At 36.9% G+C, this 26722-nt stretch overlaps 2 protein-coding genes across 3 annotated transcripts; both read right to left on the bottom strand.

Annotated features, from left to right (window-relative positions):
• Positions 1 to 2131: 2131 nt before the first annotated feature.
• LOC128239907 (uncharacterized) lies at positions 2132 to 6758 on the bottom strand. Its single transcript, XM_052956352.1, has 3 exons — positions 6601 to 6758; positions 5449 to 5578; positions 2132 to 2599 (listed from the first exon to the last, which is right to left on the bottom strand). The coding sequence occupies exons 1-3, from the start codon at positions 6696 to 6698 to the stop codon at positions 2300 to 2302; spliced, it is 528 nt and encodes a 175-aa protein (XP_052812312.1). The 5' UTR covers positions 6699 to 6758; the 3' UTR covers positions 2132 to 2299.
• Positions 6759 to 11390: 4632 nt separating this feature from the next.
• On the bottom strand, positions 11391 to 22982 carry LOC128241858 (uncharacterized). Of its 2 annotated transcripts, XM_052958967.1 has the most exons (7): positions 22883 to 22982; positions 17285 to 17347; positions 15897 to 16004; positions 15168 to 15308; positions 14136 to 14284; positions 13471 to 13599; positions 11391 to 12154 (listed from the first exon to the last, which is right to left on the bottom strand). In XM_052958967.1, exons 1-7 carry the CDS (start codon positions 22896 to 22898, stop codon positions 12053 to 12055), a joined length of 708 nt encoding a protein of 235 aa, XP_052814927.1. In that variant the 5' UTR covers positions 22899 to 22982; the 3' UTR covers positions 11391 to 12052. The 2 variants fall into 2 exon arrangements, with proteins under 2 accessions (XP_052814927.1, XP_052814926.1); XM_052958966.1 differs by lacking the exon at positions 22883 to 22982 and having other exon boundaries at positions 17285 to 17405.
• Between the last annotated feature and the right edge of the window lie 3740 nt (positions 22983 to 26722).

The raw sequence follows: 26722 nt of genomic DNA, 5'->3' as shown, positions 1-26722 counted from the left end.
ACCGAAAAGCTGGGCTTTCTCGGTATGGCCGCATCCTATTGTATTGTTCTGTGCTATGTATAATAAGAACATTCAGTAACAGATCCTTGTGTGTGTATGTAAAGGGCAAGTCAGACACGAAACGGGATTTGTATAATAGGTTTATTCGGTACAACAGTTTAACAACAAGTAACCTTGATTATTGAAATACATGAATGTAATGCAGTGAAAGCTATTCGATGACGACTAGCTGGTAGGCGGAGCTTATCAGATCCTGTAGAGCATATCAGACACCACTACACCTATTTTTATACTCATATGTGCACCGCCAGATACCTGGGCTTCCTCGGTATGGCCCCACCCTGTCTTCATACTCCTACGTGCACCGCCAGATAGCTGGGCTTTTCGGTATGGCCCAACCTTATTTTCATACTCCTACGTGCACCGCCAAATAGCTGGACTTTTTCGGTATGGCCCCACCCTTTTTTCATACTTATATGTGCACCGCCAAATAGCTAGATTTTATCGGTATAGCCGCTGCCTCTTTTCATACGCCTACGTACACCGCCAAATAGCTGGGCTTTTGGTATGGCCCAACCCTATTTTCATACTTATATGTGCACCGCCAAATAGCTAGATTTTATCGGTATAGCCGCACTCTCCTTTCATACTCATATGTGCACCGCCAGATAGCTGGACTTTTTCGGTATGGCCCCACCCTGTTTTCATACTCCTACGTGCACCGCCAGATAGCTGGACTTTTTCGGTATGGCCCCACCCTATTTTCATACTCATATATGCACCACCAGATAGCTGGACTTTTTCGGTATGGCCCCACCCTATTTTCATACTCATATGTGCACAACCAGATAGCTGGACTTTTTCGGTATGGCCCCACCCTATTTTCATACTCATATGTGCACCACCAAATAGCTGGACTTTTTCGGTATGTCCCCACCCTATTTTCATACTCATATGTGCACCACCAGATAGCTGGACTTTTTCGGTATGGCCCCACCCTATTTTCATACTCATATGTGCACCACCAGATAGCTGGACTTTTTCGGTATGGCCCCACCCTATTTTCATACTCATATGTGCACCACCAGATAGCTGGACTTTTTCGGTATGGCCCCACCCTATTTTCATACTCTAATGTGCACCGCCAGATAGCTGGACTTTTCGGTGATTCCTAGCATAAAGTTACCATAGCTGAAAGCAAAATTAATATCTTACCCCCGGATAGCTTATAAGCAATGATTTATCGAGGGGTTTCTGCAAAGTAACCGCAATTTGTATATATAGTGATTTAGGAAATGGCAAATGCAAGTTATGACCGGGAGTTGGCTGATTAATGCAGACCATTGATTTTTTACCGTATAAAACTGTTTGTGCTCTTTATTTACATATTTGCGCTCATAATAACTTTTTCTAATCTTTTTTAACATAATTTAACTATTTGATAATTAAAATAACAAAACAATGTCATTCAAACACACGATTTTACAATAAATCATGCAGAAAACAAGTTAGTCCACGATGACCCCATGTCCTTCCATAGCCTTTTTTATCGAAAATTCCAAAATCCACAATTTATCATATTTAAAACGTAGAAACGGCTTTTAAGTGTCATGATTCCAATGTTGAGTGGCAAAACAGATAAAAAAACTTGGAGTTTGGTATTTTGGGGTAACTCCGGATTTACCATTAAAGGCGCAAAAAATAGGTTGAGGCAACTCTTTTTTAAGATGCATTATTGCGTTTAACTCATTTGACTTTTGTGCTCCGAGTATATGATTCAGGTACAGATAAGATATTTTGGCGCTATTTTAACTGTGGAATTTTTCTATCTATACCTTAATCATATGCTTATTTTTTATTTATTTTTTGTCTCCCAGGCTCAGCTAGACTGTTTCTGAAACAAACCACGTGGTTGAAAGCGGGATTTAAAAACATCTGTACAACTTGTACATGTGCATACACGTACCCGTACAGGTAATACAGGCGTTCCCCTCTGGTATCCGGCCGTGGTGAAAACTTGTGTAACATCTTTATACAGGAAAAAACAGACACACCGTCAGAACGTACAGGTATTGAATAATAAGGTGGCAATTATACATTTCATGTAAATAACTGTGTAGTATTATTTCAACAGTACGATATACTTTCATATTTACACACACAAACAATTACGTACAAAATGTGGCCCGTTGATGTTCGTATGCTGTTTACATTTATATAGTGTTTTTTTTCAGCATAGTATAAATTGTTAAAAAAAAGCAGGAATTTAAGTATAACCTAATTTTCGGTTGTCTGTCAACTAACCATTGGCAGGTACTCTACATGCAAAATGGTGATTGCCGATTGTCATTCTGTTGGTGGCAATATACCACTGATTGTCTTTAATACATCCGTTTCCTGCGCAGAAGCTCACTGCGCACCTCGTAGGATCAGCCGCGCATGCGCAGATCGCCTCCTTGGCCGCAATTAATGCGTACAGATATTCATCGTTATTTTCGCGTTTTGCCTTGACCCAGGCCATATCGTGTCCTGGTAGATCTAATGTTTCGTATTCGTGATGTTTTCCATTGCCCCAGGTTGCTGATAGAACATCTTGGATCTGAAACAAAAGTGTAAAAAAGTATGAGCAGGAAATGCATGTATTCTAATGTTATAAAAGAGCTAATCTGTTCCCATTATTCAAATGTAATCTGTACAGTTTTGAATTGTACATTATGTAACACATTAGTAGCGCCGAGTTATGTACTTGTTAACAGGAACTACAAGTTTAAACCCATGCAATAGTATCACCTCGGCCATTTTCCTTCGAAACAACCTCGGATGTATATGAACGGTTACAATGTCAGATTTATTTACATTTAACTACGCTGCATGTCAGTCACCAAGCTAGACACATGGGTTTTCTCCGGGCGCTACCCCACCCCAAAACCGAACATCAGGCTCTCGCGCAACATCATGCCAACGGGAGTGACTGAGTATAAGTTCATAAAACTTTCTTCTCAATCGTTGTTAAATAAATAAAGTTAAACATGAACCATATTGACAATGGTCCTGAAAGATATACATGTATGTATACAACCCCTGTGTACCTCATTTTTAAAGTAAGTCCGACGTTACCTTTGGGTTATCTGACCAGGGTTAATACATTTATACAACCCCTGTGTACCTCATATATAAAGCAAGTCTGACGTAACCTTTGGGTCATCTGACCAGGGTTAATACCTGTATACAACCCCTGTGTACCTCATATTTCAAGAAAGTCCGACGTAACCTTTGGGTCATGTGACCAGGGTTAATACATGTATACAACCCCTGTGTACCTCATATTTCAAGAAAGTCCGACGTAACCTTTGGGTCATCTGACCAGGGTTAATACATGTATACAACCCCTGTGTACCTCATATATAAAGTAAGTCTGACGTAACCTTTGGGTCATCTGACCAGGGTTAATACATGTATACAACCCCTGTGTACCTCATATATAAAGCAAGTCTGACGTAACCTTTGGGTCATCTGACCAGGGTTAATACATGTATACTACCCCTGTGTACCTCATATTTAAAGTAAGTCTGACGTAACCTTTGGGTCATCTGACCAGGCCCCTGTGTACCTCATATTTAAAGTAAGTCTGACGTAACCTTTGGGTCATCTGACCAGGGTTAATACATGTATACAACCCCTGTGTACCTCATATATAAAGTAAGTCTGACGTAACCTTTGGGTCATCTGACAAGGGTTAATACATGTATACAACCCCTGTGTACCTCTTATATAAAGTAAATCCGACGTTACCTTTGGGTTATCTGACCAGGGTTAATACATGTATACAACCCCTGTGTACCTCTTATATAAAGTAAATCCGACGAAACCTTTGGGTCATCTGACAAGGGTTAATACATGTATACAACCCCTGTGTACCTCTTATATAAAGTAAATCCGACGTAACCTTTGGGTTATCTGACCAGGGTTAATACATGTATACAACCCCTGTGTACCTCTTATATAAAGCAAGTCTGACGTAACCTTTGGGTCATGTGACAAGGGTTAATACCTGTATACAACCCCTGTGTACCTCATATATAAAGTAAGTCTGACGTAACCTTTGGGTTATCTGACCAGGGTTAATACATGTATACAACCCCTGTGTACCTCATATATAAAGTAAATCCGACGTAACCTTTGGGTCATCTGACCAGGGTTAATACATGTATACAACCCCTGTGTACCTCATATTTAAAGTAAGTCTGACGTAACCTTTGGGTCATCTGACAAGGGTTAATACATGTATACAACCCCTGTGTACCTCATATATAAAGCAAATCCGACGTAACCTTTGGGTTATCTGACCAGGGTTTATACATGCATACAACCCCTGTGTACCTCATATTTAAAGTAAGTCCGACGTAACCTTTGGGTTATCTGACCAGGGTTAAAACATGTATACAACCCCTGTGTACCTCATATATAAAGCAAGTCTGACGTAACCTTTGGGTCATGTGACAAGGGTTAATACCTGTATACAACCCCTGTGTACCTCATATATAAAGTAAGTCTGACGTAACCTTTGGGTTATCTGACCAGGGTTAATACATGTATACAACCCTTGTGTACCTCATATATAAAGCAAGTCTGACGTAACCTTTGGGTCATGTGACAAGGGTTAATACCTGTATACAACCCCTGTGTACCTCATATATAAAGTAAGTCTGACGTAACCTTTGGGTTATCTGACCAGGGTTAAAACATGTATACAACCCCTGTGTACCTCATATATAAAGTAAGTCTGACGTAACCTTTGGGTTATCTGACCAGGGTTAATACATGTATACAGCCCCTGTGTACCTCATATATAAAGTAAGTCTGGCGTAACCTTTGGGTCATCTGACCAGGGTTAATACATGTATACAACCCCTGTGTACCTCATATATAAAGTAAGTCCGACGTAACCTTTGGGTTATGTGACAAGAGTTAATACATGTATACAACCCCTGTGTACCTCATATATAAAGTAAGTCTGACGTAACGTTTGGGTCATCTGACCAGGGTTAATACATGTATACAACCCCTGTGTACCTCATATATAAAGCAAGTCTGACGTAACCTTTGGGTCATCTGACCAGGGTTAATACAGTTATACAACCCCTGTGTACATCTTATATAAAGTAAGTCTGGCGTAACCTTTGGGTCATCTGACCAGGGTTAATACAGTTATACAACCCCTGTGTACCTCATATATAAAGTAAGTCTGACGTAACCTTTGGGTCATGTGGCAAGGGTTAATACATGTATATACCGGAAGTTGTACTGACATTGTTGTTGCAGAATATCATAAACGACCTCCAGTAATAAACAAGGTATTTTGGATGTCCCGATAAGTTCCTTATAAGCAGAATATGCTGAATCTGAAGGGAATATAACGCATAGAGGCAGAATGCTTATGTTACTAACTGTGTTAGGATATGCCTGATGTTTGACTCTGTTGACCACACTGTAAGCGACCGCTAGTTGTCCCCTGTACGCCTCCCCCCGGGACTCGCCAAACACAACACGTGCTACAGAGTCTACGTCACTGCTGGTGCTGGAAAATACAGAACAGATACGTACATGAACAGCACAAATGATCCCACATCCGAACATTACTGAAGTAGACCCCAGATTCAAACGGTTAATCCTGATGTTATCGTAAATCTCGTTCTAGCGGAGCACTGACGGGAAGTATATATTTATATTTGCGCTCTCACAAATCCGGAGGTCATTAATGGGAAAAGAACCACTAACAGCTATTGGATTGAAAAGGGCTGGTGCATTTACACCAACCAATATTTATTGAATGATAATGTAAGTAAGAATATAAGTGAAATAATAATCCCAAACCAAGTCCAACCGAAGGATATTTTGATGTAAGACCAAGGCCATATTCACGTATATTTTAGAGTTATTATTTGTGATCTTCAGAAAATGAAGCGAGCGCAGCTCGATCTTATAATTTAACCTAGATCTTATAATCTCATCTAGATATAATAATCTAAATATCAACAATTTGCTGATTTTTAAACGAAAATAAAAGGTAAAACACCGAAACATCAAAGTATATTATAATAAAACGTTCATGTTTCGGTGCCTTTCCATTTTTTTGTACTTACATCAATCAATTTTATTTGCTTTTTTCATGAGCCGCGACAATTTACCATCGCCAGACACTCATTTGATGAAACGAACGTCTGGGTGGTTAACCTTCGCGCCAAAACAACACACGACTACACAAAGGGCGGATCTTGTGGGTCAACTTATTGCGAACAACAAATAAGTTAGAGTTCATTTTGGCGATCTACAGAAAATAGTACCAGCTTTCTTGGCCTGTGGTCTCGCTGCGCTCGCTCAAGTTTCCGTAGATCGCCAAAATGAACTCTTACTTAGACTTGAAACACAGTTTGTGAAGTTCTTGCACTTTCTTGCTTTAGAACAGAAAACCATAGATTTGAACTTGATGATCGAGTCAGTTAGTCAGAAATAAGCTGGAAGTATTTTTTATTCATATCAAGGCTACACGTATAATTGAAACATCTGAAAAATGCCGCAAACAAAATTTTACACACTTACCACGAGGTCACACACTTCAAATCAAATCTTCTTCCATAAGAATTGTTAATCCCAAGAATTAGCGCCGAAAGCCAAATTGTAAACTGTTTCACCATCATTCCTCAATGTTATTTCTATCTGTTTATATAAGCTGAGTTGTATATATTAGCGTACAGCTGACATATATATCAGTGTTTTTGCCCTTATGATCGCGAATGCTGTCGTATTATTAATTAATCTTCATGAATTCACTTACAAGCGGTACACCGCGATATTGCGAGGTCATTGTCATTACTCAAATGTCAACACATTTTTTTCATATCATTTTATTTTAGCGGGAATTGAGATTGATCATATTTCTTTTTTTTTGATAATTTGATAGCAATTTACGTTATTACCCTCTTTTTGTGGTTGTTTGTCAGCAGTGCTCACGTCGTGTGTTCAATGGTATATGCGGATATAGTTCACCGAAGATTAGTGGATATAGTGTGTGAACTTTTGAACACTATTCTTTCTTCTATGTATTTAAATGTTCACATTACTTATTTTATTCAACCTTTGTAGACAGTGTTAATATGTTGTTGTTTTTTAAGATTATAGTCTATGTCTATGAATTGCTGGTTTGTCTTTTGTTTGGCTTATTTTTACGTATTACAGTCGAACCCCGTTCGCCTGAAATTGCTTGGCTCGAATTCCTCGTTGGCTCGAACAGGATATAAAGGACCGATTTCTTCAAACTGAAGGTAAGCCTTTCCGTTTGGCTCGATTTTTTCGTAGCTCGATGTATTTTCGTCGGTCCCTGGGAGTTCGAGCCAACGAGATTCGACTGTACGTGGAACAAACTACTAAAGTGGCGGGCTTATCACACAAAGCAGCCGCGCTTGAACAGTTTCTTTTGATTTTACTTCAATCGGCCTCTCTTTAAGGAATTGAAACTGACTGTTATACTGAAATAGACTGAAATAAACTGTGGCATCTCAAAAGTGGTGTTTAAATTAGGATACTGACAGCTGGATCACAGCAGCAAATGCTGCTCAAATATTGTCTTTAAATGCCACACTTTCAATAGTTGTTTTTAGCGGATTGAGCGATTCGTTGTTGCGTGTTTGCGTGTTTGTTACATTGCCATTATCACGTAATGTTATCAATGTTTTGTTAAAATGTCAAAACATTTATCACTGTAAAGTCATTGTGGCCTAGTGGTTAATGTGTCGGTTTTATTCTTGATTTTACCGGCGTGGGTTCGCTTCCCACTGACACCAAAATATTTTCTTGCACTTGATTTTTTTTCTGCAATGTCGATATTATAGAGTAAAATAATACAACAATTAGAATTTTCATAGTTATTACCGTGCAGTAATTTTGGGTCCAAAATCATGAGCGAGTACCTTTAAAGCAACCGTCAAAACGTAGCAAAAGGTCTGTCTGTCTGTTCGATGCAAAATGACATTGCGTGCAATGTAATGATTATAACATCCATCCTTAGAAACAAATATATTTTCTATACATTTTTGTGTAGAATATCACTTTTTTTTTGTTTTTAAATTACATGACATTGTACATGTTATATAACAGTTGTATTGTGTTTGTTTTTAATATTGCATCAAATAAAAAATACATACATTTTATTAGGGCCAAAAGAAATTGGTTTGGTTAGGGTTAAATCCTTTTCAAAAATAGGTAGGGTAGGGAAGCTTTTTTATTATCAGGCTTTATTTAAGAACGTTATTTTCTTTCATGCTTTATGATGAAATATGGGGTTTTAAAAGTGAAATAACAACAGTGAAAATATCAATTTGATATTTTCACTGCAAAATAAGGAGTGAAAATATCAATTTTCAGAACTACTTTTAAAATCCTTTGTTGTTACATGTACAGTACTTGCCTTGGTCAAAACAGAACACTGGACTTCAGTAAATTATGTAAAAAAATGTTTAAAAAAAAATATATAACTAAGAAGAATGGTTAAAATCAAATGAGTATCCACATTTGTTTTGCTGTACATTTGACCTTCCAAATTTTCATTCTATAAATAGCGGCGTAGTAATTTGGTTAAAATAAAGTGTTTTCATTATTTTTTGGAACATTTGTGCACTAATAATACTTCGTTTTCTACTGTTCATAAAGCTTTGCAAGAAAAAACGAGCGAATATTAAGCTATAAGAATGAATAGCAGAGAACTATTTCTCAGCAAACCGAAAGTAGAAAAGTTGACAGCTATAATTATGCATGAGGGGCGCTCCACGGGTAGCGGCGTAAAGCCCACCCTTTTCAAAAAGGGGGTAATTCAGAAATAAATAGAAAAAAACAAATAAAACTCCGAAAATAAGCATAAAAGAAACAGAAAATTTGTTTATTTCAGTGTAAGATCGTATTTAATTTCACTCGTGATCATAAAAAAACTACATTTTCACTCGTGGCTTCGCCACTCGTGAAAATATGTTTTTCTATGACACTCGTGAAATAAAATACGATCTTACACTGAAATAAACAAATATCCTCTATTTATTCATTATATATAAACAAAGACCAATTCTCGTTGAAAATTATAACTTCTTCGTAACCTACAAACAAAATACCTGGCTCACAGATGCAGTGGCCCGTTATATACACGTAAACACCTGTATTCTTGTCAAGGGAAACAGGAGACGACGAAAATGCTTCAAAATGCGAAATATCACAAGCGCTAGCCAGACATTATGCTGTCAAAATGACGTAGTACCCGTTTCATATTACAGTATAGGGTATTTTTTATTTTTTTTTCAAATCTCATTTTATGTTTATGGCAATGTATTATATTGATAATAGACATGTTCAAGTATGTATAAAATATAATGTTGGCTAGTTGAAATTATTTATTGTGACTTTAATGAGCCTTTGTCATCAAGCCACTGTGAGTTTGACTACACCATACGTTGTCCACAGCTTACCTTTTGGCTAGTTTACACTTAAATAATTTGATTTGTTAATAATAACTAGTGGATACATATTGGGCAAGCAATAAACATTTTGGCTAACTTTGACAAAACCAAATGAGTTATTTAGTTTTTAATAAAACGGCCGGTGTACCTGTATGTTCACAAAAGGTATATTGACATGTTATGTCTATATGACGATCGTTATTACCAGGATTTCTCCTTATGCGCCTTCATAAATTATGTACAATACTTTGCGGAATAAGCGCATACACATTTCTGGCACTCCAGTGTCTGCTGCCTTGAGGTTTCCGATGTGCCACTATAATTTGTTGTCATTTTATTCATCTATCGACAGCAATGTTTGTAACATAATGATCTTATTACGGTTAATTTTATGATATAATTAGCTTTTAATTAAATGGATATTTGTCTTCATACTGAATGTTTAGTAATTATAGTAAGGCATATTAAAATAATTTGATTGTCATTGAATGCGGAAGAGGTTGACAGCCGACTTGGTACACATGCGCTTTGGGTTGTTAAGCTGTCACATTTGCCTCATATTCATAGTATTTAAGCTGGATCATTTTCTATGAGAAGCAGAAAGGGACGGGTGAGTTCACCCGGTTGAGTTCTTTTTGGACTAGAGATTACTTCTGGAAGCAGACGATGTTTAAGTGGACACTTAGAGAGTTCTCCGTAGTGTTACGCTACATGTTAACTGTTCATGCCTGGTGTCCCCATGTAATTATTTATATCATATGAAAGGGAATTGCTTCCTGATTACAGATTATGTAAAATAAATGACCTAAAAAACGTTATAGTTACATGTAGTTACCATCTACTTATAATCGCATTTTTTTTATTTCACTGAAATATAATTGTATAATATTTTAAGGCCAAAAAAGCGATTAAGTAATATTTGTTATGGTTTAATTTTGACTGTTTATCTACTCAAACATCCCTTTTAAATGACGCACACGATATATGGGGTCACTAGGTATGTAGATTGTGCATGAGAATGAAAACGTCTCTGTTACCCAGCATTGCATGTAAATGAAATATCTGCTAACCCGAATAGCTGTCAATGTAGTCTTTGTTACTCTGCATTGCTATCAATGAAGTCTCTCTTTAACCCCGCTTTCTGTCAATAAAGTCTCTGTTACCCCGCATTGCTGTCAAAGAAGTCCCAGTACCAATGTAATGCTGCCAATACAGTCTCTCTTGAAGTCTCTGTTATCCTACATTGATGTCAATGAAGTCTCTGTTACCCCGCATTGCCGTCAACGAAGTCTATGTTACCCCGTATTGCCGTCAACGAAGTCTCTGTTACCCCAATTGCTGCCAATAAAGTCTCTCTTTAACCCTGCATTACTGTCTATGCAGTCTATTTAACCCCACATGGCTGTGAATAAAGTCCCTATCACCCTGTATTGCTGTCAATGAAGTCTCTGTCACCACGTATTGTTGTCAATGAAGTCTCTGTCAACACGTATTGCTGTCAATGAAGTCTCTGTCACCACGTATTGCTGTCAATGAAGTCTCTGTCACCACGTATTGCTGTCAATGAAGTCTCTGTCACCACATATTGCTGATAAAGAAGTCAATGTAACCACATACTGCTGTCAATACAGTCTCTTTCACCACGTATTGCTGTCAATGAAGTCTCTGTCACCACGTATTGCCGTCAATAAAGTCCCTTTCAACTTGTATTGCTGTCAATGAAGTCAAAAAATTGACTTAAAATTCACAATAATTTTTTTCTCGCAACTCGTAACAAGTCAAGTACTACAGTAATGTTTAAGTGCATTCATAATCTCACATCTTCTTAAAGTGCCTTTGCTTTGTTTCCTTGTTTGAAGTATAATATCGTACATCATAATTATAGACATTATGTCGCTTTTTTCATAATTCTTAAGGCCCTGGCCAATTCACAAAAAGGTGTAAAACACTGATACACATGCTTATCGTACCACGAAAATATGCAATCAATAATTTAAGTTATTGGGTTAGTTGGTGACCCGATATTGTTTTCTGCGCCCCGTATATCCCATATCGGGTCACCTACCAATGCCGTAACGTATATATCACGTCGACCACCTGTTTTCATGTTTATGTGTTTCATTTATTCATCGGAATATTCATCGGAATCGGAAAATAGACGCCATTTTTGGTACGATATAAATTTGGTGACCCAATATGGAAAAATATGGGGTCACCATGTGACCAGCCCTGGACCAAAAGCGTTTCGTCATTTGTGTTGGATGCGTGATATATGACTATATGAACATATAATCAGCAAAGTCATTGCCAATTTAAATGTACATATATATGTATTGATTTTGTGTGTGTGTGTGTGTGCGTGCGTGCGTGCGTGCGTGCGTGCGTGCGTGTGTTTTATATTTGTGTGATGTGACGATGAGATGTTGCTTAAGCTACAATCTTGGTGGATTAAGCTGATGCTTAAGGAAAAAAATGTCTGTTCTGTTCGGTAAAGAAAATGATATAATTGAACAGAAATTCCAACAGAAATTTCATAAACACGTCATCAAAATTTAACTGATGGTAAAGTAGATATCCGGGTCTGTCCTATCGTTGTTGCCTCGACTGACCACGTGCTCAATGTAGGGGGCGCTGTCACAGTTCTGAACCGCCATCTAAAATTTAATAAAACATATAATTTAAGTATCACGAAATATTTTTAGTTTCACAGTCGTGCATTTAATGTCTACTTTGTTTGCATACACTGGATTGCGCCTTTTGTAACGAAGTAATAGTTAAAACATATAGTGTTAAATCTTAACAGTTAATAGGGCCGGAGTAAATGAGGCGAGCAAGCATTGATTTCGAATTCAATCATCTCTGTACATCAAATGAAAGTGTCATTATATGTATCATCATACCGTAAATCCACCAGGATTTATAATACCTTAAAACATAAAACCTTAAATCCATATCATCGTACCTTAATCCATATCATCGTTCCTTAAATCCATATAACCGTACCTTAAATCTATATCACCGTACCTTAATCCATATCACCGTACCTTAAATCCATATCACCGTACCTTAAATCCATATCACCGTACCTTAATCCATATCACCGTACCTAAATCAATATCACCGTACCTTAATCCATATCACCGTACCTTAAATCCATATCACCGTACCTTAATCCATATCACTGTACCTTAATCAATATCATCGTACCTTAAATCCATATCACCTACTTAAATCCATATCATCGTACTTTAATCAATATCACCGTACCTTAAATCAAATCCATATAACCGTACCTTAAATCCATAAAATCGAACCTTAATCAATATCACCGTACCTTAAATCCATATCACCGTACCTTAAATCAATATCATCGAACCTTAATCAATATCACCGTACCTTAATCAATATCACCGTACCTTAAATCCATATCATCGTACCTTAATCCATAACACCGTACCTTAAATCCATATCACCGTACCTTAATCCATATCACCGTACCTTAAATCCATATCACCGTACCTTAAATCAATATCATCGTACCTTAATCAATATCACCGTACCTTAATCAATATCACCGTACCTTAAATCCATATCACCGTACCTTAATCAATATCACCGTACTTTAATCAATATCACCGTACCTTAAATCCATATAACCGAACCTTAATCAATATCACCGTACCTTAAATCCATATCACCGTACCTTAAATCCATATCATCGAACCTTAATCCATATCACCGTACCTTAAATCCATATCACCGTACCTTAATCCATATCAACGTACCTTAATCCATATCACCGTATCTTAAATCCATATCACCGTACCTTAAATCAATATCATCGTACCTTAATCAATATCACCGTACCTTAATCCATATCACCGTACCTTAAATCCATATCACCGTACCTTAATCAATATCACCGTACCTTAAATCCATATCATCGAACCTTAAATCCATATCACCGTACCTTAAATCCATCGGGATTGTTGAGACACTCTATAAATATACCGGATATAGAGTTCTTAGAAACGTGCTGGTTCCCAGTGCTAGAAACAATAGCAGTGTAGGCTGGAATGGTATCACAATTCGTCATTATCTGAAAGAGCAAAAGAGTGTGATTTGCCTACAAATACTGCAGCAGTGAGGTAAAACAAAACATGTTTGTTTCCAGTTTCTCGACCGATACTTTTTCTGTGTATGACCCTATTTTTACTGTCACCGGACAAAATAGCGTTGTTGTGAAGTTAATTGCAACGGAAAGACGAGTGTGGCATTTTTAATGAACACTGTAGTTAACGTTAACTCTTACAAAATGGTGACTGTTTTAAGTGTGGAGATAGCACTCAGACTCAACTTTACCTAAGCAAAGAGAACACCACAGAGATTCCGAGCTTTATTGATTGGCAGTGAAATCGGAAACGATTTACTTGTATTCCTATGTTGTTCGAGTTATAAACGTTTTGTTTTCAATATAATACAGTTTGTAGTTAAATATGTCCATCCCCGTGTATTTTAACAGCTGTTCGTGTTGTAAAGTAAAATATGTTTGGCTTGTAGGTATTCGCCTACTGGCTATTGTGTTTGTCCATATAGTTTGTATTGCATTGTATGAATTGCAATGTAATTATATACCTTTCTGCCAACACGCCACTCCGCCGGGTGCTTAACCGGGCAGGTATCGAGGACGAAAGCCGACGAGCAGGTTGTGGCGTTTTCGTGTGTGGATACAATACTTTCAGCAAGGTTATACACAACCAAGTATTTGGAACAATGGAATCTTGCTGGAAATGGAGGATGGCATTTGTAACATGACCGAGCATTTGGAACAATGGTATCTTGCTGGAAAAGGAGGATGGTATTAGTTACACGACCAAGTATTTGGAACAATGGTATCTTAACGGAAACGGAGGATGACATTTGTTATACAACCAAATATTTGGAACAATGGTATCTTGCTGGAAAAGGAGGATGGCATTTGTAACACGGCTGAGTATTTGGAACAATGGTATCTTGGTGGAAAAGAAGGATGGCATTTGTTACACGCTAAGTATTTGGAATAATGGTATCTTGCTGGAAAAGGAGGATGACATTTGTAACACGACTAAGTATTTGGAACAATGGTATCTTGCTGGAAAAGGAGGATGGCATTTGTTACACGCTAAGTATTTGGAATAATGGTATCTTGCTGGAAAAGGAGGATGACATTTGTTACACACTAAGTATTTGGAACAATGGTATCTTGCTGGAAAAGGAGGATGGCATTTGTTACACACTAAGTATTTGGAACAATGGTATCTTGCTGGAAAAGGACGATAGCATTTGTTACACGACTAAGTATTTGGAACAATGGTATCTTGCTGGAAAAGGAGGATGGCATTTGTAACACGACTAAGTATTTGGAACAATGGAATCTTGCTGGAAAAGGAGGATGACATTTGTAACACACTGAGTATTTGGAACAATGGTATCTTGCTGGAAAAGGACGATAGTATTTGTTACACGCTAAGTATTTGGAACAATGGTATCTTGCTGGAAAAGGAGGATGGCATTTGTTACATGACCGAGCATTTGAGACACAATATTTCGCAAAAATGAACATGCCACTTTGACCTCTGTTGACTCATTTTCTCAGCTGATGTTACAAATGCTTAATACATTTCTTACCCAATGGTTTTATTGTTGTTCCCGGTGTAGACGTCAACCTTCGTGTCAACGGTGTAGTTTTGGGCGACCTTGTTGTTGGTTGTGTTGGTGCTGGTGTAGATGTAGTCACAATTGGTTGTGTGGTCGGCGAAGCGAGCAGATCTGTCGAGAACAAAATGAAACATACCCCGTCTTTGGTTAATACTCACTGTAACTTCTTTTTATTGAGAAAATGGAAAATGCCCATTGCGGGCAGTTAATGGACGAAAAAATAGTATATTTCAATTTTTAATGTTGCTTTTATTGCCATTCGTATTTGAATGTCGAATTTTAACTTTGGCACAAACACACATTTTTAACGAGTTCTCAACATTTCCGTGATGTCATTTTGTAAAAGTAAATGCATAGAATATCAGCAGGCATAAACTATCATATGACTTTTATGTCAAAGGTAATGGGATTCACTTAAGAAATGAATTCAGTAACAAGGGAGTAGAAGGCTGCTAGGCACGGAGTTGTGATGAAGATGTCAGGTGTTGTGTAATCCCGTCATGTGGTCGGGAAGTATTATACATGCTGGAGAAGTACTCACAATTGGAACCAGTGTATCCATGGTTACAGTTGCAATCATTCTATGACCGGAGATATCGTGGGCTGCAAGTGCCTGAGGGTTTAATGCGATATGAGATGCCGAATTATCGCGATATGTGTTCAGAAAATGTACATGTAATATATTTAGAATACACTTACGTTCACAATGGTGTCCGTAGTATCCATGGATACAGTCGCAGTGATAGTAAGGCCAGTAAAAACGCGGGCTGCACGTGCCTGAATTCCTACATGTATCAGGTTGGCATACTGAAGATATTATTTCATCCCATAAAAAGCAATGGCGCAAAGCACAACTCTGTATTCATTGTATTGAAGGAAATGGTTATTTTTTTTTAGCATAACTCTTTGTATTAGCCTGAAAATGGACTTGTGAGATGGTTATCGGATATATAACGCTAGCGATCTGAAAAAAAACAAAAAACAATCCGAATCCCTAAAATGATTCCACGCCGTGAAATGAAAAATACCTGGTTTGTTGACGTTTTCCTAGTACGCGTGGAACCGTTTCAACAGTAATTTACCAATAAATGCCAATTAAATTAACATTTTTAACATTTTCCTAAACCTTTTTGTTATATTTTTTTTGTGTGAAAGGTAAACATTTATTTCACTGGTCTGTGATCAGTTGCTGATATAATTTTCGATCTTAAAGCTGCACTCTCACAGATTAACCGTTTTGACAACATTTTTATTTTATTTTGGAATAAGCAAATGTTTGCATTTAGGTCTGGAAGCCAGTGATATAAGACAGCTGACAAAATATCACATCGCAGTTTTCATATTTACGTCCGAAATTTAATGGTTGATGGCTAAAAGCGTTACTAACCCTTTACGAAAAATGAGTTGTTCGGCATAAAAAACTTCAATGGTTGAACGTAAATATGAAAACCTGCGATCTGATCTTTTGTCAGCAGACTTATATCACTGGTTTCCAGACATTTACGCAAACATTGGCTGATTTTAAGACAAGAATAACAAAGTTGACGAAACGGTCGATTCGGGAGAGTGCAGCTTTAAACCGAAATTTAACATTTATACTCTATTGCTTTATTTAGCAATTGTGTGTCTGTTAACGTAGAATTTGAATTGTAACAAGGGAGGCAAGTCTGTCAAATCTAAAATGATCTTTTAAGGTTTAATATTTAATGTCTAGTAATTGATACGATATTTTTATACCAACTAAGCAATCTCTTATCAGAGCCAATTACCCAAAACATTTTCGAGTAAGATATTTTTGGGGCTGGTATTTTCAGTTGTTACCTTAATGGACGGCAACATAAAACTATACCAAATATACACGCACGCATGCACGCACACACGTACGCACGCACGTATGCACGCAATAATTTCTTTGCTCCATTTTTAGTATAGAAAATAATATGAATATTTTTTTTTTAATTTTATCTTATGTCAAAAGTCCTCTAACTTTTTTTCAAGAACATTAAAGTTTCAACACCTCTTCCAGAGCTAAATCTCTGATTAGCATATTGCCTTAAATAGAATACAAAATCCAAAGATACACTTACCATATGAATTCGCGAGGGTTGATGACAAATAGATCACTGCCAGCAACGCTCTCAGGGCACAACCTGTGTGTAAAAATATCATACTCCGTCATATGATTTATGGTATAAGCGTTGATTTCCGATATCACGCAGAGTTAATGCCGGGAGCCAGAAGGTACCACCGTATCGTTAATGCCGGGAGCCAGAAGGTACCGCCATATCGTTAATGCCGGGAGCCAGAGGGTACCACAATAGCGTTAATGCCGGGAGCCAGACCGTACCAACTTAGTGTTAATGCCGGGAGCCAGAAGTTACCAACATATCGTTAATGCCGGGAACCAGAAGGTATCTACATATCGTTAATGCCGATAGCCAGAAGGTACCAACATAGCGTTAACGGTACCAACTAACCAATGTAACGGTAAGGCCGGGAGCATAAGGTACCAGATTATCGTTAATGCCGGCCCCAAAAGGTACCAACGCGTTATGGGACCATGTAATGAGCGTGCATATGTCATATTACAATATCATGAATTTGGGTTAGATATCAGTTAGTGCTTCTCATTAATATGAACGTTTTTGCTTGCAGAATCAATCAAAGCGCTGATAGCGCTGTATGAACAGGGTTTTATACGGGGTTTCACCATTATGATTTACGATCATGTGTGTATTAATAAGGTGCTGATATGTTGCACAGTTAATCTACAACCATAGGGGCCGCCCCAGGTTTATTGAAGCATGATGGTAAATAAAAAAATAATGATGTTCTTATCTTCTTATCTTATCTTTAACAATTCTTATCTTTAACATCATGCTTCAATTATACGGGGTTTCATCATTATGATTTACTATCATGTGTGTATTAATAAGGTGCTGATATGTTGCACAGTGAATCTACAACCATAGGGGCCGCCCCAGGTTTATTGATGCATGATGGTAAATGAAAAATTAACAATAAAATTAATGTCACTGTGTAAGAAGGCAAACAATGATGGAGAACGTAACCAATCCGAGAAGAACTCCATCATATGGTGTTACATATGAGTATATATATACTAATCAAACTTTACTCATTAGAAAGAGTTTGCCTATGTTTGCCTTGTTATTCACAAAACAACTTCGAAAATAAAACAGATTAAAGAGAAATGGTTTCTTAATTAAAATGATGAAAAATTAAATAATTGATTTCAAACAATTGTAGATGTATATACATCATATAAAGTTAGCATAACATCTTTAATTTCAAAACTTTTTTTCCTTCATTGTCTATATGGTCAGCAACTCTCTTCTATTTCTATATCGTCAGGTAACTCGTCAGCACTTTAGCACGTTTGTTATTCCCACGTGGGCTATCACGTGACGTTTTAAGCAGGGAAACTGTGTGATAATTGAGATCAATGAGACCATTGTTGCTTTCTAGATCATTCCAGGTTTTAAGATGAGAATATATTTGTAATTCCTAAGCGAGGTTGGGTCTATATGTCCAGGTTACCATATGTAGCAGTTAAAATTCAAACAACAAACACAGTGTTCTTCAATATTTCTATATTCAACATTATCGAATGAGATATATATAATATCGGAGCGTCATGAAAATATAAACAACTATAAGATAATGAATAATAACATGTTTATAAGTTAGCATCGTAAACAGTCTAATATCTTATACCATGTATGATTTAATCGTGTGCAGTGGCAAATTAAATTTAATGGCAAAAGCATATAAAACACACATATAATACCAGCGATTACAACAACAACAACACAGTTCATCATAAAACAAACTATTGACATGGAACTTACTGATTTATGGAATCAAACACTCCTACTCCCTCGTACTCCCATGGTGACTTCTGTTATCCATGCATGTTATCATCAGTAACCAAACCCACATATATTAGTATATGGAAAGAGGCTAAAAGAATATCACAGAACTGCCATTCTCGGTTTAAATACAAAATCTGCTGATGTCGTAAAAATACATGACAAAACTAAATAAATGCAGCTGAATGAAATAATGATCATTCCAATCCATTGCTAACCCAAGAGAAACACAAAAGACTACAAATGCAAATCAATACTAACCATTAGAACATCAGTTTCCAAGTAAATCAAGTTTTCTAAAACAAAGTAAAACAAACATCTCTGTAGACTTCAAATGTGCACGACAATCAATCAAGCTTGGATTTCCCGCTTCTTCTTTACAAAGGCAAGGCAGAGAAATCTGATTAACTTACTGCATTACCTCATTACATGATTATCTCTCTTCGACTGTAACTTCACTTGGCTTTATCATTGTGTCACGTGATTGAATGATGCGCTTAGAGTGGATAGTAATTCTTTGTTTACGTTTCGAAGTTCATTCATCTATTCATCTTTTGGTGCAGGGATACTACTTTAATGTTATCTTTATCTAAGTTCAACAGATTAAATTATTTAAATAGATATTGCGTTATGATTGCTTCTTGCTTTGTCAAATCTACCTCGATTATTTGAAACATAGCTTGCAATTAATATAGTTTCCACTTTCTCAAACAATATTTTTGGTGGTAAATCGGCTGGCGACATTTGTTACTATTAATAGGAATTTTCTGTTGTGAGTGTCGAGTTTGTGGCTACACTGAACAGGGTTGAAGACAACCCTGTTCAAAAACGCATTGTTTACACTGACAGATGCAAGAACAACATGCATTAAACATAAGTATTTATTGCTTATATATTGAATTTTCTAACGTAAAGTCCACTTTGCAAGACACCGAATGTTGCGTTGTTTTATATCATAACGCAGCCAACGAGAATTGCTACCTTCCAAATAATCATGCCAAAATGATTCTGTAAGATTTATCGAAAAGAAACAGAATCAACGTACTAAGCTTTGATCGTTTTGTGAATTGAGTCATGCAAAACAATAAATATATACACACAATATACATATAATTTGAACAAACAATATAAGTGTTCATAACAATAAGTACATACAAAATATACACACATTACAATACATACACACACACACTATACATTCAGAGAGCACTATATAAACACACAGAACAATATACACACACTAAATACAAAAAAAAAATATATATACACACACTATATACACAGAGAACAATATGTACACACACTATATACACACAGAGAACAATATATACACACACTATATACACAGAGAACAATATATACACACACTATATACACATAAAACAATATATATATAAACACACTATATACACAAAGAACAATATATACACACACTACATACACAGAGAACAATATATACACACACTATATACACAAAAACAATATATACACACACTATTTACACAGAGAACAATATATACACACACTATATACACAGAGAACAATATATACACACACTATATACACAGAGAACATTATATACACAAACTATATACACAGAGAACAATATATACACACACTATATACACAAAAACAATATATACACACACTATATACACAGAGAACAATATATACACACACTATATACACAAAAACAATATATACACACACTATATACACAAAAACAATATATACACACACTATATACACAAAAACAATATATACACACACTATATACACAAAAACAATATATACACACACTATATACACAGAGAACATTATATACACAAACTATATACACAGAGAACAATATATACACAAACTATATACACAGAGAACAATATACACACACTATATACACAAAAACAATATATACACACTCTATATACACAGAGAACAATATATACACACACTATATACACAAAAACAATATATACACACACTATATACACAGAGAACAATATATACACACACTATATACACAAAGAACAATATATACACAGACTATATACACAAAAACAATATATACACACACTATATACACAGAGAACAATATATACACACACTATATACACAAAAACAATATATACACACACTATATACACAAAAACAATATATACACACACTATATACACAGAGAACAATATATACACACACTATATACACAGAGAACAATATACACACACACTATATACACAGAGAACAATATATACACACACTACATACACAGAGAACAATATATACACACATTATATACACAAAAACAATATATACACACACTATATACACAGAGAACAATATATACACACACTATATACACAGAGAACAATATATACTCACACTATATACAAAGAGAACAATATATACACACACTATATACACATAAAACAATATATACACACACTATATGCACAGAGAACAATATATACACACACTATATACACAAAAACAATATATGCACACACTATATACACAGAGAACAATATATACACACACTATATACACAAAAACAATATATACACACACTATATACACAGAGAACAATATATACTCACACTATATACACAAAAACAATATATACACACACTATATACACAGAGAACAATATATACACACACTATATACACAGAGAACAATATATACTCACACTATATACAAAGAGAACAATATATACACACACTATATACACAAAAACAATATATACACACACTATATGCACAGAGAACAATATATACACACACTATATACACAGAGAACAATATATGCACACACTATATACACAAAAACAATATATACACACACTATATACACAGAGAACAATATACACACACTATATACACAAAAACAATATATACACACACTATATACACAGAGAACAATATATACACACACTTTATACACAGAGAACAATATACACACACACACAGAACACAATACATGTATAAACACAAAGAACAATAGATATACACACACAGAACACAATACATGTATAAACACAAAGAACAATATATACACACACACAGAACACAATACATGTATACACACAAAGAACAATATAAACACACACACAGAACACAATACATGTATAAACACAAAGAACAATATGTACACACAAACAGAACAATATACATGTATAAACACAAAGAACAATATATACACACACACACACACGCACACACAGAACACAATACATGTATATACACAAAGAACAATATATACACACACACAGAACACAATGCATGTATAAACACAAAGAACAATATATACACACACACAGAACACAAAACATGTATAAACACAAAGAACAATATATACACACACACAGAACACAAAACATGTATAAACACAAAGAACAATATATACACACACAGAACACAATACATGTATTTGTACAGAAAAATATATATACACAGAAAAATATGGACACACATAACAATATATACACAGAATATATATATACACACAGAACGATATATACACAGAGAACATAATATATAAATAGAACAATATATTCACACAATAAATACACACAGAACAGTATACACACGAGCATTATATACGAGTTCACATAACAATATATACACCCACAATAATATATACACACAAAACAACATATATGTACACGCAATAAATGCACACAATATAAATATACATATAAGCAGAAATGATATTACATCAGACCATAACTGTTAAACAGTAGTTATATACAAAGAGAGCGATACGTTAACCAATTCTTAAAATATATAACATAATTACCTGCAGAATGAACCATGTTGGAATGATAGCGTTTGTTGATAGCAACGCTTGTTTGTTAAAATGTTTCTGATTTTAAAAGGAGTCAAATATGGAATAACCAGTTATGATTTGTTCTGATAACTCTACTTATCTCGTTTATAGGACAGTGTAAGAATGATAAAATCATTTAAGATAAAGATGACAGTCAGGGACAAATACTGTTGCAGTACACCATGCCAAGTTGGGTCTATATTTAGCGTCACCTGCTAGGTTTAAACATACATGCCATATCCCCCGGAGGGGGAAAAATCCCCCGGAATTTCGACACATCCCCCGGTCTCCCGGAGGGGGATTTTCATCCCCCAGAATTAAAAAAAAGTGTGTTTAAAATTACGCAAATTTATCACAGGGTTTAATTATATATGCCTGTTTACAGTTATAATGCCCTTCATGTCCTGAAGCTTAATTGGATTATCAACTGATGGTGTGTTTTGACAACACCTATTGGGCACATTTCATGCATTGTTTTGATTGAAATTGACAGAACTTGCGTAAGAAGTGTCAATTAGACTGGTCAGATAAAAGGTCGATTTTCATTGGTTAAAACTATAGATTTTATCGAATCAGAGAGGATGTAACAAATTAAAGCGTTCTTCAAAACATGTGTCATTGTCATCAAAAGGATTAATAATTTAAAGGTGACAGTAAATTATTCAGTAAAGAAAAGGATTTAAATAACTAATAGACAATGCTGTTCTTTGTTATGCCTCACTAATATGTATACATACTTTAAACCTTTTTGAAACCAACAACATTGTTTTTTAAACCAAGCTAATGCTGATCGAGGAATTTGCGTAAAAAAATGTACAACAATCAACTAGTTTGCTTTAGAAATGTATGAAACTAAAACTAAGTAGACTTGTTTAAAAAAGTGTTACATAGCCTGATTGCTTTCTGTATATCAAAGAAGTTACATTTCGGCTTTGGTGTGATTTTGTTGGTTGTCAGCTTTTTACTGATTTTACACATAGTATATTTTGGGAACTTATTTATAAATGTAAGGAAAGGTGTAAGGTTATGCATCTGAACCAGTTTAAACCTCCATTAATCTCGTGTTCCAGTGAGCTCGTGTTTCACTGGCCGCTCCAAGGTGGTAATCCCATCGTGTATTCATAAAGGTTTTTAGATGTGTATGTAGTCTGTTTGTGATGTTTATTCGTTTGCTCCCCCCAGTTTCTTATTGGTCCTTATCTTGACCCTGTGAACAGAGTTTTATTTGAATATTTGACTACTTGGCTTGTCCATGTAACTTGTTACTTTCGTGACATTTGCTGTCTTATTTTGTCCTTATGTATCCAAATACAGATGTTTCAACATACTTTAGATAATACATGTATAAACATCCATTACACTGCATTGAACGGTAAATATAAATATTACTCATGAACTCATGTAAACTCTCAATTAAACACTGTTCGGTACTTGGTACCACATATCATCGTAAATTGGGGCCACATATCATCAATTCTTTGGACCACATATCATCTGTACATGATGCCACATATCATCGGTACTTGGGTCCACATATCATCGGTACTTGGGACTACATATCATCGGTACTTGGGGCCATATATCATCGGTTCTTGTGGCCACATATCATCGGTACTTGGGGCCATATATCATCGGTTCTTGTGGCCACATATCAACGGCACTTCGGGACACATATCAACGGCACTTGCGGCTACATATCAACGGCATTCGGGCCAAAAATCATCGGTTCTTCGGACCACATATCATCGGTACTTGGGGCCAAAAATCAACGGCATTTGGGAGGACCACATATCATTGGTACCTGGGTCCTGATATCAACTGCATTTGGGCGACAAATCATGGGTACTTTGGGCCATATATCATCGGTACTTGGGACCACATATCATTGGTACTTGAGCCCTCATATCATCGGTTCATTAGACTACATATCATCTGTACTTGGGCCACATATCAACGGCACTTGTCGCCACATATCAACGGCAATTGAGGGCCACATATCATCGGTACTTTGGGTCACAAATCAACGGTATATGGACCACACATCATCGGTACTTGGGGTCACATATCAACGGCACTTGGGGCCACATATCATCGATACTTCAGGGCACATACCAACGCTACTTGGGGCCACATATAATCGGTACTTTGGGGTCACATACCAACGGTACTTGGAGCCACATATAATCGGTACTTTGGGGTCACATATCAACGGCATTAAGAGTCACATATCAACGGCACTTAGGGCCACATATCATTGGTACTTGGGGCACATATCAACGGCACTTGGGGCCACATATCATCGGTACTTGGGGCCACATATAAATGGCATTTGGGCCACATATCATCGGTGCTTGGGACCACAAATCATCGGTACTTGGGACCACGTATCATTGGTACTTGGGGACACATATCAACGGCTTTTTAGCCACATATCATTTGGTACTTTGGACCCCGTATCATCGTTACTTGGGGCCACATATCATCGTTAATTGGGGCCACATATCATCGGTCTGTCGTTTGGACCACATATAATTGGTACTTTAGGCCACATATCATCGGTACTGAGGGCCACATGTCATCGATACTTAGGGCTACATATCAACGGGATTTGGACCACATATCATCGGTACATTGGGCCCTATATCATTGGTATTTGTGGCCTCTTTTCATCGGTACTTTGGATCACATATCATCGGTACTTTGAAACAAATATCATCGGTACTTGGGGCCACATGCCATCGGTACTTGGGGCCCACATATCATCGGTACTTGGGACCACATATCATCAATCCTTGGGGCCACATATCATCGGTTCTTTGTGCCACATATCATCGGTACTTGGGGTCACATATCATCGGTACTTGGGGCCACATATCATCGGTACTTGGGACCACATATCATCAATCCTTGGGGCCACATATCATCGGTTCTTTGTGCCACATATCATCGGTACTTGGGGTCACATATCAACGGTTTTTAGGACCAAATATCAACGGCACTAGGGGCCTCATATTAACGGCGCTTTGGGCCACAAATCATCGGTAATTGGGACTACATATCAACCGCACTCGGGGCCTCATATCAACGGTGCTTTGGGCCACAAATCATCGGTAATTGGGACTACATATCAACGGCGCTTGGGGCCGTATATCAACGGCAACGGGAACCACATATCAACGGCGCCAGGGGTAGAACATCGACGGCTCAAGAAGACAAACATTAACGGGACTAGGGGTGACATATCAACGGCACCAGGGGCCGCATATCAACGGCACTAGGGGCCATAAATCAACTGCATTTGGTGCGACATATCATCGGTAGTTCGGGTCACATATCAACGGCACTTGGGGCCATATATCAACAGTACTAGGGGCCACATATCAACGGCACTAGGGGCCACATATCAACGGCGCTTTCGGCCATATATCAACAATGGGGGTCACATAACAACGGCGCCAGGGGTATAAGATCGACGGCACAAGAAGACAGACATCGACTGGACTAGAGGTCACATATCAATGGCACCAGGAACCGCACTTTAACGGCACCAGGGGCCACATATCAATAACACTTGGGGCCATACATCATCGGCACTTGGGGTCACATATCAACGGCACTTGGGGCCACATATCAACTGCAGTAGGGGCCACATATCAACGGAACTAGAAGTCACATATCAAGGGCGCCAGGAGGGGGGGGGGGGAAATCGACGGCACAAGAGGACAAACAAACTTATCAAGGGCGCAATGTGTGTGGTCGGAAAATACTGCTGATTGGCTTATGTCATTTGTATTAATGTAGTAATATATA

Source organism: Mya arenaria, chromosome 7 (genome assembly GCF_026914265.1).
Source record: "Mya arenaria isolate MELC-2E11 chromosome 7, ASM2691426v1".
Lineage (NCBI taxonomy): Eukaryota > Metazoa > Mollusca > Bivalvia > Myida > Myidae > Mya > Mya arenaria.
The sequence above is the reverse complement of the archived record's forward strand: the minus strand, read 5'-3'. Positions and strand labels throughout refer to the sequence as shown.